This window comes from Phyllobates terribilis, unplaced genomic scaffold (genome assembly GCF_046119375.1).
Source record: "Phyllobates terribilis strain yellow unplaced genomic scaffold, ASM4611937v1 Scaffold_11__3_contigs__length_659146591, whole genome shotgun sequence".
Taxonomy (NCBI): Eukaryota; Metazoa; Chordata; class Amphibia; order Anura; family Dendrobatidae; genus Phyllobates; species Phyllobates terribilis.
This window is the reverse complement of record NW_027362771.1, coordinates 434004553-434025691: the sequence shown is the minus strand read 5'-3', so window position 1 is coordinate 434025691 and position 21139 is coordinate 434004553. Positions and strand designations below refer to the sequence as shown.

General features: G+C 43.3%; 2 protein-coding genes across 4 annotated transcripts in view; both read left to right on the top strand.

Annotated features, from left to right (window-relative positions):
- TTLL13 (tubulin tyrosine ligase like 13) overlaps nucleotides 1–5947 on the top strand; it is a 91266-nt gene extending 85319 nt beyond the window's left edge. For all 3 annotated transcript variants that reach the window (XM_073653210.1, XM_073653209.1, XM_073653208.1), the window contains exons 15-16: nucleotides 3514–3727; nucleotides 5613–5947. In XM_073653210.1, the coding sequence (XP_073509311.1) occupies nucleotides 3514–3727; nucleotides 5613–5625 (227 nt within the window). In that variant the 3' untranslated portion in view covers nucleotides 5626–5947. The remainder of the gene's footprint in view (nucleotides 1–3513; nucleotides 3728–5612) is intronic.
- Nucleotides 5948–11458: 5511 nt separating this feature from the next.
- Nucleotides 11459–15892, top strand: NGRN (neugrin, neurite outgrowth associated). Its single transcript, XM_073650853.1, has 3 exons — nucleotides 11459–11699; nucleotides 14182–14292; nucleotides 15215–15892. Exons 1-3 carry the CDS (start codon nucleotides 11467–11469, stop codon nucleotides 15825–15827), a joined length of 957 nt encoding a protein of 318 aa, XP_073506954.1. The 5' UTR covers nucleotides 11459–11466; the 3' UTR covers nucleotides 15828–15892.
- Nucleotides 15893–21139: the final 5247 nt, after the last annotated feature.

Below are 21139 nucleotides of genomic sequence, written 5' to 3'. Positions count from 1 at the left end.
GTACTGCGTCCTAACGGAGCAGGGAAACAGAAATGTCATTGTGAGAAAACCCACATAGGTAATTACTTTAAATTTAATGGTACTGGAATGCAAATTAGGTTTGTTTGCTTTACATGCCATGGTTTTTAAAAGTACTGGTGGCAAAAACATATTTGCACTCCACTATTATAAATTTTATTGAAAATTGTTATATCACATGAAAAATTATTTGGAATACCTCCCTAACTAACAAGGTAAATTGGTGTATACTGCTTATTTCTTAAAGGGAACCTGTCATGTCTTATCGACTATGTAAGCTGCCCCCATTCCATTGTTAGTGTTGCAACGTGCATCACTAACACGCTTTTTTAACTAAAATTGGTGCTAATATCATGAGTCTATAACATTTTATACACTTATATCATACCTGCTCGTTTAGTCATAGGGGTGTGATCCTCGCATTCAGTCAGGGCTGGCGCTGCCCACGCATTTGAATTTTGCTCCCGGCTAGCGCTGAAGTATGGGGCCCTTGCGCAGTATGACATGGCCAGCCGCAGCTCCCCACGCATGCGCAGTGAGGCTGTGTAGTTCCCAGCTTCACTGCGCTATGAGCTGCGGCTCCCCACGCATGCGCAGTGAGGCTGTGTAGTTCCCAGCTTCACTGTTCATGCGCTGTGACGAGTGGCTCCGGACGCACACAGTGAAGCTGGGAACTTCACTGCGCATGCACGGGGAGCCGCTCATCACAGCGCATGCACAGTGAAGCTGGGAACTACACAGCCTCACTGCGCAAGCGGCTGGCCATGTCATACTATGCAAGTGCCCCATACTTACATCAGCGCTAGTCGGCAGCAAAATTCAAATGCGTGGGCAGCGCCAGCCCTGACTGAATGCGAGGATCACACCCCTATGACTAAACAAGCAGGTATGATATACGTGTATAAAAGGTTATAGACTCATGATATTAGCAACAATTGTAGTGAAAAAAGCGTGTTAGTGATGCACATTGCATCACTAACAACAGAATGGGGGCAGTTTGCATAGTAGATAACACATGACAGTTTCCCTTTAAAGGGAATCTGTCAGTAGGATCATGTCTTCTAAGTTGTATATATGGGCATGTAGGACATAGGAAGCTGAATAAAATGATACATTGACCCGATCCGATGTCTTATCCCAGAGAAATCTAATTTTTTCTATGTGTAAATGAGCTGTTAAGATGCTCTCTGAGAATCTGCCTCCAGAGATTATTTTAAATATAAGGTAGCATTACCAGTGTGAGACATGTAATGACTGATGCTTGACCCTCATGCTGCTGACACACACTTCTATAGTGAGATTAGAAGTAACATAGCATAATTCTGTACAGCAAAAGTAAAACTTTGTCTCATTACAAATAAATGTACAGCTGCAGTTCTCTCAAAGTGTTTCAGCTTCCATCTTACAGGCAGCCAGTACAGCGATGATGACAGCATTGTGAGCAGACAACTGCAAATGTGTTTATATTTGTAATGAGACAAGGCTCAACTCTGCTATACTGTGTTAGTTATAATCAGGCACAGCCCTGCAGCAGAGCTGACAGCACTTTGTGAGGACCAGAGCTGCTGCAAATGTTTGTAATGAGACAAAGTTCACTTCTGCTGTACTTTGTGAGCTCTGCTGTACTGTGCTTGCTCTGATCTCACTACAGAGCTGTATGTGATCATAGGAGCAAAGTGTCTTTCATTACTTGGTTCACACAGGTAATGCTCCCTTTTATTTAAAATAAGCTTAAGAGGCAGATTTTCATGCAGATCTGCGTCCCAGCCATAGATCTTAACAGCTCATTTTCATGTAAGAAAAGATGTGGGAAAACATTGCATTGGTAGATATCAAGGTATCGTTTATTCAACTTTCTATGACTTACAGTTGAAACCAGAAGTTTACATACACTATATAAAAAGACACATATGAATGTTTTTCTCAAAATCTGACATATAATCAGAATAAACCTTTCGCCTTTTACGTCAATTAGGATTACCATAATTTTTAATATTTGCCAAATGCCAGAATAACGAGAGAGAGAGAATGTTTTAAGACATTTTTATTACTTACTGCAAAGTCAAAAGTTTACATACATTTCATTAGTATTTGGTACCATTGCCCTTAAACTGAATGACTTGGGTCAAATGTTTGGGATATCCTTCCACAAGCTTCTCACAATAGTTGGTTGGAATTTGGGCCCATTCCTCCTGACAAAACTGGTGTAATAGATCCAGGTTTGTAGGTCGCCTTAAGCCACTTTGTTACCATTTTGGCAGTATGCTTCAGGTCATTGTCCATTTGGAAGACCCATTTCCGCCCAAGCTTTAACTACTTGGCTGATGTCTTGAGAATTGGCCGAAGGTTCACCTTCCAACAAGACAATGACCCTAAGCACACAGCTAAAATAACAAAGGAGAGAACAACTCTGTGACGATTCTTGACTGACCCAGCCAGAGCCCTGACCTAAACCTGGGGAGACCTGAAAATGGAGACACCTGAAAATGGCTGTCCGCCGACGTTCACCATCCAACCTGACAAAACTAGAGAGGATCTGCAAGGAATAATGGCAGAGGATCCCCAAATCCAGGTGTGAAAAACTTGTTGCATCATTCCCAAGAAGACTCATGGCTGTACTAGCTCAAAAGGGTGCTTCTACTCAATACTGAGCAAAGGGTCTGAATACTTATGACCATGTGATATTTCAGTTTTTCTTTTTTAATAAATTTGCAAAAATTTCTACATTTCTGTTTTTTTCAGTAGAGATGGGGTGCACAGTGTACTTTAATGAGAAAAAAAAATAACTTTTTAGAATTTACCAAATGGCTGCAATGAAGCAAAGAGTGAAAAATTTAAAGGGGTCTGAATACTTTCCGTACCCACTGTATTTACAGTTGTTCTAATAGGACAACTCCATTTGAAGAGATCCAAAAATGAAAAAAATCGGTCACCAGGTGTTGGCTACCTCATCTGAGAGCAGTATGATGTAGGGAAAGAGACCCTGATTCCAGCAATGTATCACTTAGTTTATTGGGTGCAGCAGTTGTGATACAGAGTTATCTCTGCTGTAGATTTGTAGTGCTCAAAAGCTAACTCTTCCTACACCCCAATTAGAAGCTTTCTGTGCACATTGTATATTGACAGTAAGCTGCTAATCAGTGATGGGGGCAGGGTTGGACCAGGAGACATGTGGGGAGCTAGTCTATCAGTGATAATCTCCTGCTGATAAAGCAATGATTGTATTGAAACAGCACACAGCCTAATAAGTGACACATCGCTGAAACCCTCAGATTACATAGAAAAAACCTGCTGACAGATTTCCATTAAATATATATAGATTAATAAATAAATAAAATACGGAATATATAGCCTTGCCGGCCCTGGGGCTATAGGACTACAATCGCCCACATCCACTGTCATTTTGCAGGCTAAACTCTGTGCTTATTCTGAACTAAGTAATGTATTTTTGCCCTTATTTGCTTTGAGGAAATTACTGTTTTTTTCCCCCCACAGAAAATTCATCTAATAAAAAGCCAAATCGCTTTACTGGAGCTTATGCGGGTTCCCTGAGTAACTTGCCTCCTAATGGTAAAGGTTCTTCTACAGCTTCAGGTTGCACTCTGCCTGCTGTGGTGGGAACCTCTTCTACTGATGGACTATTAGCCATTTCATCCTGCTCAGCGACTCTTGCTCAGCGCCCAGATCATTCAAGACAATGTATAAATTGGTAATATATCAATATTCTCCCTTTTCCTCTACACATTATATATTTGACATATACTGCTATAGATGCTATCACAATGTGCTACATCAGCACCAGGAACGTCCTTACAGCCCAAGGAGACTTTCAGATATGAAGTGTAATTTTCTGAAATATACATGGAGCTGGGAATGGTGCTCAAATTGTCCCTAGTAAATTGTCCCTAGTAAGCACTGACATGCTTACTGCACCTTTATCACTCCGAGCTGGCTCCAGTCCTGACAAGGGCTTTCTATCAGCTAATGCTATCCTAGAAAGTCCCTGCCATACTTCCGACACATTTCATTCCATACTCATCAGGGGAGATACCCCGTGTTATAAGGGATTAATACGAAAAGAAGGTAACTGAGGTGCGCTGTCACAGAGCACAATCAACAGGTTTGTCAATATATGGGCCTTTTTTTAGAATTATTTTCTTTTTTCTGTGCTTTTTTTAAACTGATATTTATTAAAAGGAACCGGTCACCTGATTCATGCTGCTCAAACTACAGGCAGCACGAATCAGTACATGGCAGCACGATTGGAGCCACATATATTTTTCTCTGAAACTCTCCAGCCTTTCAGAGAAAATATGGTTAGAAGATCTGGCAATGGACCAGAGATGAAACTAGCCTGCACCTCTCCCTTCCTTATCCGGCTCCTCCCAGCCAGACAGAGGTGGCACAGGACTAGCCTGGTCTCTGGTCCCTAGCCGGATTTTTTAACTATATATTCTCTGAAAAGCAGGAGCGTTTCAGAGAACTATGTACCTTGCTGCAGTCGTGCAGCCAGGCTCGGATTCCTTTTCAAGATTAAAGGCGTGGTCCAAAGGCAAAGTAATTTTCATTCTAAATCCCAACTTATTTAGTGCCATAATCTAAACTGTTTTCTAATATACTCAAATTAAAAATTCCCTACCATTGTCTAACTACACTATCTTACTGCTTTTCTATTTTTTTTCTCCTACTTCCTTCATAATGACACTTCGTTTGAGAATCCCAGTGCATGCTGGGATACTCAAATGAACAGTCGTCAGGGGGCAGAGGCTGAGGTCACTGTCTCAGCCCCTACCCCTCTCCCTGAAAGGAAGCAACATCACTGACGCTTGTTTCAGGGGCTGGGCTAGTTTCTGCGTGCTGTGTGATATCCACAATGACAGTGCGCTCTGTTGTCATCTCAGATCAGCAGTAATGAGCTAGCAACAGAGCGTGCACTGTCATTGTGCTGTGACTAGCCCAGCCCCTGAAACAAGCGTCACTGATGACACTTTGTTTCGGGGAAGGGGTATCTGCCTCTGCACCCTGATGACGCTTTCTTTCAGTATCCCAGCATGCATTAAGACACAAACGAAGCGTGATCAGAAAGAAAGTAGGGGAAAAAATAGAATAGCAGGTAGTGTGGTTAGTGAAGGATAGGGAATTTTTAATACAAGTTTATTAGAAATTAGTGTATATTAAGGCACCAAATAGATAGGGATTTAGAATTAAAATGACTTTGCATTCGGACTACCCCTTTAAGTTTTATATACTCTTTGCTGTATCCATACTATTATCGCTATAGGTGGCATCATTATTGCTCAACCAATTTCCTGCATAGTTTTGATTAATTTATAGGCAGGTTTGTTTTTTTTACTTCCAGTGTGGACACTAGTCAGCGGTTGGCAGAAGCACAAGACGTATTTCAGACCACAAACTGTCTATGCTATAGGAATGGTAGACATTCACACTAGTGTATCTACTGAGGAAACCACGTAGCTTTTCCTATTTTCAGATTTTCTCCACTAGTCTGATGGGACAATTCCCGCTCTCTGAATACTGGTATACTGGGTCAATAAACTAGAATGGTCGTATACTTATACATTTTCTTCTTCTAGGAAATGGACTTAAAAACGTGCCAAATGACAACCATCACCAACAATCGTGACCTCATCCTTCCACTTATTTTTCTCAGTCTTCACTGCAGAATTCCACTTTGATCCATCATAATTGAACATTTTTGTTTCCTGCACATTGTTTTTGCACAGCAAGTAGTCTATGGATCGTTTCAATTGCACTGTCACCATTGTGATCACCAAACTTGTGATGTCAGATATGAAAAATCGGCACTTTGCCTAATATTCGAGGAAATGCCGGGAGGATAAAGCCAATGTTCAGACACTGTGAATATTTTAGGAACTCCAAGATTGTAAATGAAGAGTATTAAATAAATCAAAACTGATCTACATGTAAACAGCTGGATGCATTATTATTATTGGCAAAATATTCATTTCACAGATGTCATTGGACTATGTGCTTGTATAGGACTGTTCATATGCACAGATCGGCCATTGCAAAACTATGAGACTAGGTAGAAACAAAAACACAGGCAGGAACATTTAGTACTGTGTGGCCACATTCACACTATCAGTATTCAGTCAGTATTTTACATCAGTATTTGTAAGCTAAAACCAGGAGTGGGTGATAAATACAGAAGTGGTGACGTGTTTCTATTATACTTTTCCTCTGATTCTCCCACTCCTGGTTTTGGCTTAAAAATACTGACCAAATATTGAAAGTGTGAACGTGGCCAAAAATGGCGCAAGTTTCGGAGTATTGTGTCGCAAACTGTCACATGTAGTCTTAGACCCATTTATTATATTTTCCAGTGTTTGCACCAAAGTTAAGCTGAAGAAAAGTGGCTCAAAGTAAAGCAACCAAGAGATGGTATAAGGTTAAGAAGCTATAGCACAAAAACGGGGAGTATCGGATAGAAAACTTAATATTTAATAATGTGTTTAAAAATGTCACTGGCAGGTCACACACATAGATATCTAGACACACAGATTAGAACCAAAACCGTATAAATTCAGATAAGTTAAAAAGGGGAATAAGTATCCTTCAAGTGTAAAAAAACCCTTTAAAATTCACAAATTTTATTCTAATATATTAAAATACACCCAAAAAAAAAATAAATACCCATGTGTCAATAAAGTTAGATCAGACCTCAAATGATTATCTGAATCACTAGGTCAGATAACAATCAGCTAGATCAAAGCAAGTATCTCATAGTTATCTGGATATGTACATGCGATCATATAGCCAGAAAAAAAACACTCATGTTCAACAATAAATCATGATATAAAGTGTCTTTTATCACAAGGATATCCAACAGATCGGCAACAATTGCTTGTCCAGATTAGACAGTTCACAAAGACCTGCAAAACCACGTGAATCAGTAAATAAAAATACATTTTTGTCTAATCATTTATTTACTGATTCACGTGGTTTTGCAAGTCTTTGTGAACTGTCTAATTTTGAGAAGCAATTGTTGCCAATCGGTTGAATATCCTTGTGATAAAAGACACTCTATATCGTGATTTATTGTTGAATATGAGTGTTTTTTTTTTCTGGTTATATAATCGCATGTACATATCCAGATAACTATGTTATACTTTCTTTGATCTAGCTGATTGTTATCTGACCTAGTGATCCAAATAATCATTTGAGGTCTGATCTAACTTTATTGACCCTCGGGTATGTTATTTTTTTTGGGGTGCATTTTAATATATTAGAATAAAATTTGTGAATTTTAAAGGGTTTTTTTACACTTGAGGATACACAGATTAGAACCCCACCCTGAGTATCCCAGGCACCTGGGTTGTAAATAACAATGGTGTAACAGCCCTGTCAGTGCCTGCCGAAGCCCAGATACAAACCTCAATGGAATAACTACAATTTGATAGGATAAAGTATAAAAAGGAAAGGTCTCGCCCAGATACCTCCAGAGTATTCACAGGTGCTTGAAAAATGATCCACTGAAGTAACAAAGAGTGGGGGTCCGTCTCACAAGCCCACTTAACACCCATCTCAGTAGGATCAGCAAATGAGGATTACTCCTGACGCGTTTCCTCTCTCTGAGGATTCATCAGGGAAGAGTTAATGTAGTCTCCCATTTCATTTGGCTAGGTTACAGGGGCTTCTGTCGCACATCACGGTTGAATGAAGCCTCCTAGCTAACCAGTCCGAGGAAAAAAGTGTAGCTCGCCAGAATTAGATCTGATTATCGGATTGCATGCGGCCATGCAAGTCAATGACTGCGTGGAAAACTTTGGACTGCACTCTGATGACATCTGATTTTCAAGGACTGACACAATGTAGAAAACGTTTTTTCCCCCATCAGAGGGAATCGAATCACACTCTGATCAGAGTATAATTAGCATAATGAGCCCAATTATCTTGGCTGAGAAAATAAACGTTGGTATGACCCTAGCCTAAAGCCTCCGTCACACTAAGCGAGATCGCTGCTGAGTCACAAGTTTTGTGACGCAACAGCAACCTCAGCAGCGATCTCGCTACGTTTGACACGTAGCAGCGACCAGGCCCCTGCTTTGAGATCGCTGGTAGTGTCGAAATGGTCTGGACCATTTTTTGATCGTTGAGGCCCCGCTGGGTAGCATGCATCGGTGTGTTTGACACCTTACCAACGACCTCGTTGGCGACTCAGAACTGAGAAGTCGTCCCTCATCGAGGTCTGAATCATCAGAGTAGCGGCTATGTGACAGGGTTCCAACGACCGCCGACATCGTTATACAGGTCGCTACGGGTCGCCGTATCGTTGCTGCGTCGTTGGGAAGATCTGACTGTTTGACATCTCACCAGCGACCACATAGCGACGCAGCAACGATCCCTGCCAGGTTGTATCGTTGTTGGGATCGCTGTAGCGTCGCGAAGTGTGACGGGGCCTTAAGACATAGCAAAAATTTACTCCATGTGCCTCATTATTGTAAGGGCTCTTCAGAGAACCACACAGAAGCCCCGATAGAGCCGCTAATGTGTAGCCCAAATGTATTGTGAACATAAACTAAGACTATGCCTTATGAATATAAGACAGGATTAGTAAATCTGCTTTACAGAGTCTTACAAAATACAAATATACTAAATATACTACAGCAATACATAAAGCAATAGTTATACAGTACAATCACACATATGAGCTATGACATTTGGGCATGACCATCCATTTTCCCCCTTACGCCACGGCCCCACTATCAGTATTTGGTCAGTATTTTTTCTCAGGAGTGGGAGCCAAAACCAGGTGAGGAACAATCAGAGAAAAGGTAAAATAGAAACAAGTCACCAATTCTGCATTTAATCACCCACTCCTGGTTTTGGCTCCCACTCCTGAGAAAAAATACTGACTGAATACTGACGAAATACTGATAGTGGGGTCGTGGCCTTAGTTGTGTTGCTTGCCGAGTATGACAGATGACATTATAGTAAAAATAAAACCCATTCCAATGCTTGGGTGCTGTAAGGCCCTGTTCACACGTCTGTACAGCTTATTCATTAGTTCCTTTTAGAATAGACAGGCGGAACAAAAATAGAATTAGACTCCTGTGCGTTCCTGGGTGAAATGGAAGCAGCAGAACCCCATTGATTTCTATGAAGTCCGTGTGTTCTGGTTTACTGTTTGTTAGTTACTTTAATAAAATTATTGCTCTCAGTGAGAGAAGCAAAATAATCTTGGAGATATAATAACCTTTTTCAACGGGCTAACATGGTACCAAATCTGTTTATTTTTAGAACAGAAGGAAACTCCTGCAAGGAGAATTTATTCTTTCATTCTAAAAATAAACAGTGAACAGAAAGCAAACACCCGATCATACAGACGAGGATTGCCCAACTCCAGTCCTCAAGGCCCACCAACAGCCCATGTTTTCAGGATTTCCTTACTATTGCACAGGTGATAATGCTGTCACTTGTGTAATAGTAAGGAAATCCTGAAAACATGGGCTGTTGGTGGGTCTTGAGGACTGGAGTTGGGGAACACTGATATAGAGACCAGGGCCGCTCTGCCCCCGTATGACACAGAAATGCACAGTATGGTGATTCCTTTATCAGCTCAATCTGTCTATTCTAAATGGAACATAGAAACGAAAAAGACATACGGACGTGTGAACAGAGGCGAACGTGGCAGACATACGGACGTGTGAACAGAGGCGAACGTGGCAGACATACGGACGTGTGAACAGAGGCGAACGTGGCAGACATACGGACGTGTGAACAGAGGCGAACGTGGCAGACATACGGACGTGTGAACAGAGGCAAACGTGGCAGACATACGGACGTGTGAACAGAGGCAAACGTGGCAGACATACGGACGTGTGAACAGAGGCAAACGTGGCAGACATACGGACGTGTGAACAGAGGCGAACGTGGCAGACATACGGACGTGTGAACAGAGGCAAACGTGGCAGACATACGGACGTGTGAACAGAGGCAAACGTGGCAGACATACGGACGTGTGAACAGAGGCAAACGTGGCAGACATACGGACGTGTGAACAGAGGCAAACGTGGCAGACATACGGACGTGTGAACAGAGGCAAACGTGGCAGACATACGGACGTGTGAACAGAGGCGAACGTGGCAGACATACGGACGTGTGAACAGAGGCAAACGTGGCAGACATACGGACGTGTGAACAGGCAAACGTGGCAGACATACGGACGTGTGAACAGAGGCGAACGTGGCAGGCATACGGACGTGTGAACAGAGGCGAACGTGGCAGACATACGGACGTGTGAACAGAGGCGAACGTGGCAGACATACGGACGTGTGAACAGAGGCGAACGTGGCAGACATACGGACGTGTGAACAGAGGCGAACGTGGCAGACATACGGACGTGTGAACAGAGGCGAACGTGGCAGACATACGGACGTGTGAACAGAGGCGAACGTGGCAGACATACGGACGTGTGAACAGAGGCGAACGTGGCAGACATACGGACGTGTGAACAGGCGAATGTGGCAGATATACGGACGTGTGAACAGAGGCGAACGTGGCAGACATACAGACGGGCGAACGTGGCAGACATACGGACGTGTGAACAGAGGTGAACGTGGCAGACATAGACATGTGAACAGAGGCGAACGTGGCAGACATACGGACGTGTGAACAGAGGCGAACGTGGCAGACATACGGACGTGTGAACAGAGGCAAACTTAATGCTTCATTATCGTTTCTATGCTCCAAAAGGATAAAGCTAATGAGATAAAAACTGACATGTGAACATGGGCTGAGTAAAGCAGTCATACTGCCATGTGGGGAGGTTGGCAGTCCTTCTGCACCCCAGATTGGGGAAGCCCTCGACTACAGGCCGCACCTGATGTCCCCTCCTGAGAGGTGGAAATAATTCATAAAACACCCTTTAAAAGTGGGTGTCCAGTGAAAACAAGTCATCCACTCTCCGCAGGATAGGTGATAGCTGCTGCCGGAGGGGTCTGACCGCTGACACATGCACGGATTGGCAGAACAGAGAATGGTTACTCTTCTCCTTACAATATGGCGCAGGCTGGTCCGACCACCATCGGTATTCTACATGGGGCTGCCAGAAGACGGGGAGCGCAGCACTCAGCAGCCCCAGAACCAATTAATGGAGCACAGGACAGCCATGTGCACGGCTATTCCATCTTAGAGATAAAAGTGCCTCACTCTGCCCATTATTGGGGGTCCCAGTGGTCAGACCCCACCGATCAGCACGTTATCGCCCATTCTGTAGATAGGAGATAATCTGTTTTCAACTCATTTAATTCCAATGCGCTGTAATGTAAGACACAATTGTGAACACTATTCCTAAAGCTTCCTGTGACCACACAAGCCCGCTATAATAACAGAAAAGCCCACCCTGATCCCACACCGCCCCGCTCCGTGCTCTACAGGCTGCGCCTGCCCGGACCAGGCAGAGCAATGGATCACAGACTGCGACTATCGAACTCAGACGAAAGTAATCGATGTTCCGTGATGGCGGCCTCCTTGGTGGCAGCAATGTGGAGACTCCGCATCCTGTGCGCCTCTCACCCCTCGCCATTGGGCTGCCGCGGTTTGCGGTCCCGTCACCCGGGAAATCCGTACCCCGGAGATGTGCTGGAACCGGAAAGTGACGGGGAGGTGGAGGAAAACGCGGAGCAGGAGCTAAAGAGGTAGTGAGCGGCCAGCGTAACACGTGCACTCCAGCAGCCTGAGCACCGGCGTCTGTCATAGTCACACCAATGTCGCTACTATAGTGTGCGGCGTGACAGGCGGCCGTGCTGAGCGCAGTTCTTATAGTCGCCGCTAGATAGCGCAGGACAGACTTCCTATCTGACTGTACGGCGGTGTGACTCCATATGTTGCCTCTATGGATAGTCTGTATAATATTCCTGAAAATATGACTCCACAGTGAAACATTACAGGTCCCAGGGGAGCTGCCTGAGCTCCATGTTACTGTGTCCCAGGATCTCCAGCTGCATGTAATGTATTCTGACCAGTCCCATCACAGTGGAGGTGGGAGTTGATTACAGCTGTGATTTGTCATAAATCACAGGTGCCATAAACCCCTGGAGTTAGTAATGGAGAGCTGTCTGTCAGACACCCCCAATTACTAACCCAGTAATAATAAAAAAAACAAAAAACACTTTATATGAATAAAGACTCCACCACACTATGCCTCTTTTACTAATTTATTGGAAAAAAAATCATAATCCAACAAATCCGAAGTAGTCCTGAAAAGGATACCTGAAAAACATAAGACAGAAATAAAAACAGTTCAGTCCCTCATTCACCAATTTATTATCCAACATGTTCCCATGAAGCTCCGACGTAGTCCATATTCCCTGAATCCTTCTCCAGTGTCTGTGAATAGTAGTAAAGTTCCTGCTGTTCACTGACCCTTGGCACTCACAACACTCATCATCTTCGCTGGCTCCTGCTGCGCTCAGTGAGACCCGGCGGTTCTGATGAGCGCTCTCGTCACTACCTGATGCTTATGAATAGCGGTCACTTTACTGCTATTCACAGTCGCTACAGACAGATTCGGGGAATGTGGACCACGGCGTAGCTTCATGGGAGCATGTTGGATAATAAGTAGGTGAACGAGGGATAGTGTTGGGGAAGTCATTATCCAAATAAAGTATTCTTTTCTGTGTGTTTTTATTTTTGATTACTGGATTAGTAATGAGGGCGTCTGATAGACGCCTCTCCATTACTAACCCCAGGGGTTGATGACAGCTGTAATTTTTGACAAATCACAGCTGCCATCAACTACAAATACCATTACCCCGATTGCCAATGCATCAGGGCAATCGGGAAGAGCTGGGCAAAGCGCTTGAATTGATGCATCTCATGTGATGCGCCAATTCTGGGGCTTCTGCAGGCCGGTATTTTTAGGCTGGGGATGATCAATAACCAGGGACCTTCCCAGCCTGATGATATAAGCCCGCAGCTGTCTGCTTCACCTTGGCTGGTTATGAAAAATACGGGAGACCCCACTTCATTTTTTAAAAAATATTTAATAGGTTAAATAAGGCTAAAAATCCTTTAGTGTCACATGAAAGGCACTTAAGGGTGCAAGTTTATTATATGTAGAGGGCTTGTGACATACATCTGCAGGATATCTATATATTCTATCTAATATCTATTATATATTTAATATCTATGTATATAAGATTGCTTTATTAGTTAGAAAACTAGCATTAAATTACATAGAGAGTTACAGTATGTAAAAGATGTTGTTGAAAACGCATTGTATACAGATGTCATATGTATAAAAAGGTGAAAAAAATCACATTGTACTCGCATGACATTCCTCCTTTTCTGGATCAACATCAGAGCGATTTTTTTATTTTTTTACGCAGATGTGAGGGAGGCCATAGCCCTCATTCACACACCAGTTATTTTTCTCGTACACAGAAAACGGTCCTCGCTTCATCAGTGTATTTGATTTTGGTCAGTGTGTCAGCTCTTACAATCAGGGTCTGGTCAGAGCTCCCTTTTTGTTTTCTTGGATGAAAAAAAACAAACAAACTGATGATGTTTCTCAAGCTTCTCCTATCAGACAGTCCGTAAAAATGGGCAGCATCTGAGTGCTTTCCAATTTATTTTTTTTCACCGACCCATAGACATGCATTGGCAATTTTGATGTCATGATTAGATTAAGATCAGACTTGTCTATGTGATTTTATGCAGACCAGCCGGTCCACAAAAATACACAGACATGTGGAAAAACATGACTAGGACTCGTATGCAAAAAAAACCCTGATGTCTGAATGAACCCTAATGCAGCGTGCTCCACTATTGTGTTTAAAAAAAAAAACAACTTGACAGACCCTTTATAATTCAATGATGGAAGAAAAGAATTATGAATGTTCATGATGGATTTTTAAAAGAAATCCATGATGCCAAAGTGAACACTGTCTGATCTGCCCCACAATTATCCTACAGGCCATTGATCTTGACAGTACAAAAAAGTCTTGAAAAATTGGCTTTGTAGGAGCAGTGTTGGACATAAAGCATGTCTTCTCTCACGCCCACAGAAGTCCCCTTGCACCAGATAGTACCATTCACCTACCATATTGACTTGTGTCTGGAATCTGTGGAAGAAATCTGGTGAATCAGTGTTTTTCTGGTTGATTTTGTGTCTCTCAGTGCCCTGAAGAGACGTAAGAAAGCAATCCTGCTGAAACGAATGAAGAGGGAGATGGAGCCCCCTGAACCCACTGAGAGGCGTCTAACCTGGAATGCAATCCAGCAAATTAGGTAGGTAGTGAAGATGGAGGCTCAATTCATCATTTACAATTTATCAAAGTCCCTTTCTTTTTTTGTCTTGTGGTATTCGCTGACTTTTTTTCTCGCCAAAATCATCAAAATGGCACATAATGAATTTGGCGTAAAATAAAAAATGCTCTTTGTGAGCCAATTACCGCTTGCTGTCTTCTCTGCTTCCCAGTGACAGTCCAAACTTTTCTTTTTTGCACCATGTGACTCCAGTTCTCACTTGCTGTCAGAAGTCACTTTCTCAGTGAAAGGCTACTGTCAGACGGCCATAGATTCTCTCATCAGAGAGAATCAGGCGTTTATGCAAATGACATTCTGATCAAACGCGGTCAGTCTGCTGAGAGTGTCAGCATAGTGTGATCTGATTTCCTCAGATTAGAGAATCGGAGAAGACTGAGAACAAAATGTCTCCATCTTTTCCATTATGTGAGTCTGCAGATATTGGACTTACTCGGAAATCATTCAAATGCAGTCTGGTATTTTCCACGCACCCATAGATTTGAATGGGTGAGTGGCTTCCGATTTCTGTCGGCGAAAATAATCGTGCATCAGTACTGCCTCAATGAATAACATTGGTCTGAGTGCTATCCTATAAAACATCAGATAACTCTCGTACGATGTTTACGCTGGTGTGAACGAGAACTCTGAGAGTCTCGATGTCTTATAGACTTGCATTGGGAAAACCACTACCGATCCACACAAGACGTTGTGTGTGTGTGTGATGGGGCTAATTAGCTCCTACCCCTTTTTGATTTTGCACAATTAAACAAAATTGCTCTTTTATTTCCTTTTGTTGGATGCCACTTTCATGACGATGGAAGACAATGTAGCACCGGGCACATTGTGTAAACCGAATGATTTTTACATTGGTTTTGAAGTCACTTTGTCACTTTATTTTTTACAGGTATTTGAGTCAGGAGTTTCCGGAAGAATGGCCACTGACAAGACTGGCTATAGGTTTTAATGTGAGTACCGATGCCATAAAGAAAGTACTGAAGTCAAAATTTACACCAAATGAAGCAAGAAGAATGAAACAAGATGCCGGCGTTTTCAGAATTCTTGGACAAAATCCTCCAGTTTCCTCAAAAAAACAGCTACAACTCGAGTCTTCTTCCAAAAACCCAGCGCAGCCATTGTTACCGCTTCAGGGGAATAAAAGACAATTGCTTATCAGCCAGTCCACCCATCTTCTTCCTCCACCAAAACCATCAGACTCTTCAGAATTGGTTTTAAGGACTGAACATCTGACAAAATCTCTTGCCTTAACACCGGGGTCTCAAGGCGTCTTCTCTGCTGTGTCTAGTCAGGGTCCGACCGCAAGTACAAAGGCAGAACCTGACCAGACTGTGAACAAGGAGGAGGAAGAAAGGACAGTGGACGAGAAATGGGACAGAGAAGTATTAAGTGACAAAGATCTGGAAGAATTGGCCAACAGTGGCACTCCGAATAACATGAAGGTTGAGCAAAAAGGAAGAGAGTTTTTTGATAGTGATGGTAACTTTCTGTACAGAATTTAATTTTAGTAGCTGAGAATTATAAAAATAAAATCTAAGTCTGCACGGTTCTCTTATTTTCAGATAAATAGCAGATTTTGTCTTTTTCTTTTACTAATAAAATAAACCATGAAAACGACAGACTCCTTGGCGAAAGCTGGTGGACCCCAATATGAGACAGATGTAGACAGAACCTATTCCAGGCATGCAGATGCTTTCTCTTGTGCTGTTTATTCATTTAAATCCACTCCTAGTTTTGGCTTAAGGGTCCGTGCCCACGATGCGTTTTTCAAGCGTTTATGCTGCAAAAATTCCGCAGCATAAACGCTTGGTAAACCTTCCCCCATGGTCCCCAATGAAATTCCGCAAGTTCAATGTCCATGCTGCGGAATTTTCCACAGCATTTTTGATGTGCGGAAAAATCCGCAGCATGTCCATTATTTGTGCGTTTACGCATGCGGAATTGCCTTCTACAATGCATTAGAAAACGCAAGGCAATTCCGCATGTGCAAAACGCGCGAAAAACGCGTGTCAAATTCTGCATGCGTTTTTTCCGGGCAAGGAGATGCAGAAATTAAACGGAAATTTTCTGCATCGTGGGCACATAGCCTTAGTGCCTCAATCAAATAGACATGTGAAAAGTCATCAGAGCTCTATTGCCATACTCACGGTCTCTCTTCACTATAGTCTCCAGCTGGTATAAGGTAACAGGAAGGCTGAGGTTGGGTTACCCCAAATCAGGCTTTGGATGTGCTGAGGATCGGTTATCGTTTTTTTTTTTCCTCACTTTAGACAGCTGTCCTATGAATGACCGCTAAGCTCGATACAGATAAGCCTCTTAGCTTGGTGAGCATCCTCGTGTGTAGGGAAGAGCATAAGCAGCAGCAGACACATCTGGTGACACTTCTTTACCCCATGAAGGATGAAACTTTTTAAAATTAAAGTTGTCCAAGACTTGTTCCCCCTGATAACAGATCCTTAAAGGGACCTGTCCTGATGAAACTGGTATCTGATCTGAACGCAGATTGGAATAGAGCTGATCAGATTGCTATACATTTTATTCATTGAAACCCCTGGTGTTTGTATAGGTAGGAGTCCAGTGGGCGGTCCTATTCAGTGATTGTAAGTCTTCCCTGTATGACTGTGCATGAAGATGTCACAGTCAATCACTGAGTAGAACCGCCCACTGGACTCGCATCAGGCAAACACCAAGAATTTCAATGCATAAATTACAAGTTAGACTGAATCTTTTCCAACAAACCTATATATTATTCTGTTCATGCTCCCTTCCCTATACCACACTGTCCACAGATCGGACGGCATATGCAACCTGACCGGTTCCCTTTTCCTTGCATCACCATACTGCTAGAACACAAGCAACCGAAATCCACACCCACCTGTAGGAGCACTAGTTATAGGTAACACATCAGTCTTGCCACAAAATTACGCTCATTAGCATCCACACTGTGGCATCCCAACCTGAACATTTTCACGATTTTTTTTTTTTTTTTTTGTGCTTTTGTTTTTTGCTCCTCCTCTTCCCAGAGCCATAACTCTATTTTTCCATCAATATGGCCGGGTGAGGGCTTGTTTTTTGTGGGACGAGTTGTACTTTTGAATTGACATCATTGATTTTACCATATAGTGTACTGGAAAACTGGGGAAAAAAATTCAAATTTCGGTGAAATTGCAAAAAAAAAAAAAAGGGCAATTCTACAATTTTTTTTTTTCATTTACCGTGTTCGCTAAAACTGGCCCGCCATTATGATTTTCCAAGTTATTACGAGTTCACAGATGCCAAACATGTATAGGTTCTTTTTTATTAAAGTGGTGAAAAAAAAACGAAATTTGTAAGAAAAAAGTAGCCATTTACCAAGACCCGCAGTGTCTCAATTTTTCGGTATCTGGGGCTGGGTGAGGACTTTTTTGCACCCCAAGCTGACATTTTTATTGATAACATTTTGGTGTAGATAGGATATTTTGATCGCCTCTTATTACATTTTATTGCAATGTTGCGGCGACCAAAAAAACATAATTCTGGGGTTTCGATTTTTTTCTCTTTACGCCGTTTATTGATTGGATTAATTTACTTTATAGTTTGACAGTTCGGGCGATTCTGAACGCAGCGATACCAAATATGTGTATTTTTTTTTAATTGTTTTATTTTGAATGGGAAAAAAGGAGGTGATTTGAACTTTTGTGCTATATATATATATATATATATATATATATATAAAATCGCTGAAAGTGGAGAATCTTGACGTGTACTGTGAGGCTTCACAAAGAGTGACTGCAGACTTTCGTGCCAATCCTGGACAACCCCATAATGAATCTGGCATCTCTTACTCCAACCCCCCTCCTCACCTCCTATGATGGCTGGCATAAAAACGTCTGGCCTTGATGAATTGGAGTCTATAGGCCCAAAACAAGCATGGCAGTGTTGTTCACGCTGGTCTTGATAAGGAGATGTGCGGGAGACGGATGCTTCGGATTCATGGAGGCGTATGTCTCTTCATGAACCAGGCGCGCTGGACAAGTGGCGTAAACTGCTATGTGCACTGTGCTACAAATTGTATTCAAGTCCCTGCTGGAGTGACATTGGTGTAGCAACCGCCACCGTTTGTCATTAATTTGATGAGCGGCGGTCACCATGCCCCTGTCCCAGCTCCGCCACTTTGTCAGAGCTGGGAGAAACTGGTGTGAGAACGCCAAAAGTCACATCATTTCAGCACAGCCTTGAGTTGCACCAAAATGATGCAACTTCTCAAAATGTTTTACATCAGAATACGGGCGTAAAAGCTTTGGTGAATCTGGTTCAAAATGTACGATACCTCAATAATCTGCAAGGGGTGAAATCTGCACCAAACTGCGTGGATTTTATTGCACATTTGATGCACAAGTTAAAGAAAAAAATCTGCAGCAGGATGTATGGATGCCGCAGCAGGTATAGATGCGGCAGGATGTATGGACGCCGCAGCAGGTATAGATGCCGCAGCAGGTATAGATGCGGCAGGATGTATGGATGCCACAGCAGGTATAGATGCCGCAGCAGGTATAGATGCGGCAGGATGTATGGATGCCGCAGCAGGTATGGATGCCGCAGCAGGTATGGATGCCGCAGGACGTATAGATGCCGCAGCAGGTTTGGATGCCGCAGGACGTATAGATGCCGCAGCAGGTATGGATGCTGCAGGACGTATGGATGCCACAAGCAGGTATGGATGCCGTAGCAGGTATAGATGCCGCAGGACATATAGATGCCGCAGGACGTATAGATGCCGCAGCAGGTAGATGCCGCAGGACATATACACTGTGTTCCAAATTATTATGCAAATAATATTTTCTCAGATTTTCCCAAATTACCTATATGAATTGCAGTCATAGTAATTTTCCAGTCAAATAACTATTAGAGTACAATTGAAAGGTTTTTGTACAAACGGCCTATAACAGTATATTTTTAAAAAAATAAAAACCTCAAACTGCACTCAAAATGCATGTTCCAAATTATTATGCACAGCAGAGTTTTCAACCTTTTCATTTTAATAAAGAACAAAAAAATGGTCATTTTTGAAATTATAAGCATTAGCAGGTTATTACAAACTGAAATCAAACAGTTTTCAACTCAAAACTTTATTCTAGGTGATGTTACATTTGCACATAGGACCGCTTGTTCGAAAGGAGCTTCTGAACTCTCTCATTCATTGAATTTGTCAGGTTTTGGATGGTTTCTGCTTCAATTGTTTTGCATGAGGACAGAATACCCTCCCAGAGCTGTTGCTTAGATGTGAACTGCCTCCCGCCATCATAGACACTCCTTTTGATGATGCTCCAGAGGTTCTCAATGGGGTTGAGGTCAGGGGAGCATGGGGGCCACACCATAAGTTTGTCCCCTTTTATGCCCACAGCAGCCAGAGATGCAGATGTGTTATGTGCAGCATGAGACGGGGCATTATCATGCATGAAATGATCTCGATGGTCCAGATGGATGGAGTGGAGGATGGCTGGTTGATGGACACCCCATGCAAACACGGCTACGGCGCCAACAAGGAGGAGGTGGAGTAATGTTTTGGGCTGGAATCATGGGGAGATTGTCGCCCTTTTAGGATCCCTGAAGGGGTAAAGATGAACTCCATAATGTATGTTGAGTATCTCAAACAGTACTTCCTGCCATGGTTCAAGAAGAAGAACCGTGTATTCCGCAGCAAGATCATTTTCATGCAAGGGAATTTGGGAAAATCTGAGAAAATATTATTGCCATAATTTGGAACACAGTGTAGATGCCGCAGCAGGTATGGATGGGATGCCGCAGGACGTATAGATGCCGCAGCAGGTATGGATGGGATGCCGCAGGAGGTATAGATGCTGCAGGAGGTATAGGTATCGCAGAAGGTATAGATGCCGCAGGACATGTAGATGCCGCAGCAGGTATAGATGCCACAGGACGTATAGATGCCGCATCAGGTATGGATGCCGCAGGACGTATAGATGCTGCAGCAGGTATGGATGGGATGCCGCAGGACGTATAGATGCTGCAGCAGGTATGGATGGGATGCCGCAGGACGTATAGATGCCGCAGCAGGTATGGATGGGATGCCGCAGGACGTATAGATGCCGCAACAGATATAGATATTGCAGCAGGTATAGATGCCGCATCAGGTATGGATGCCGTAGGACATATAGATGCCGCAGCAGGTATGGATGCCGCAGGAGGTATAGATGCCGCAGCAGGTATAGATGCCGCAGCAGGTATGGATGGGATGCTGCAGGACGTATAGATGCTGCAGTAGATATAGATGCCGCATGATGTATAGATGCCTCAGCAGGTATGGATGCCGCAGCAGGTATAGATGCCACAGCAGGTATAGATGACGGAGCAGGTATAGATGACGGAGCAGGTATGGATGGGATGCTGCAGGACGTATAGATGCTGCAGCAGATATAGATATCGCAGCAGGTATAGATGCTGCAGGACATATAGATGCCGCAGCAGGTATGGATGCCGCAGGAGGTACAGATGCCGCAGCAGGTAAGGATGCCGCAGGACGTACAGATGACACAGCAGGTATGGATGCCGCAGGAGGTATAGATGTCGCAGCAGGTAAGGATGCCGCAGGAGGTATAGATGCCGCAGCAGGTAAGGATGCCGCAGGAGGTATAGATGCCGCAGGACATATAGATGCCGCAGCAGGTAAGGATGCCGCAGGAGGTATGGATGCAGCAGCAGGTATGGATGCCGCAGCAGGTATAGATGACGGAGCAGGTATAGATGACGGAGCAGGTATGGATGGGATGCTGCAGGACGTATAGATGCTGCAGCAGATATAGATATCGCAGCA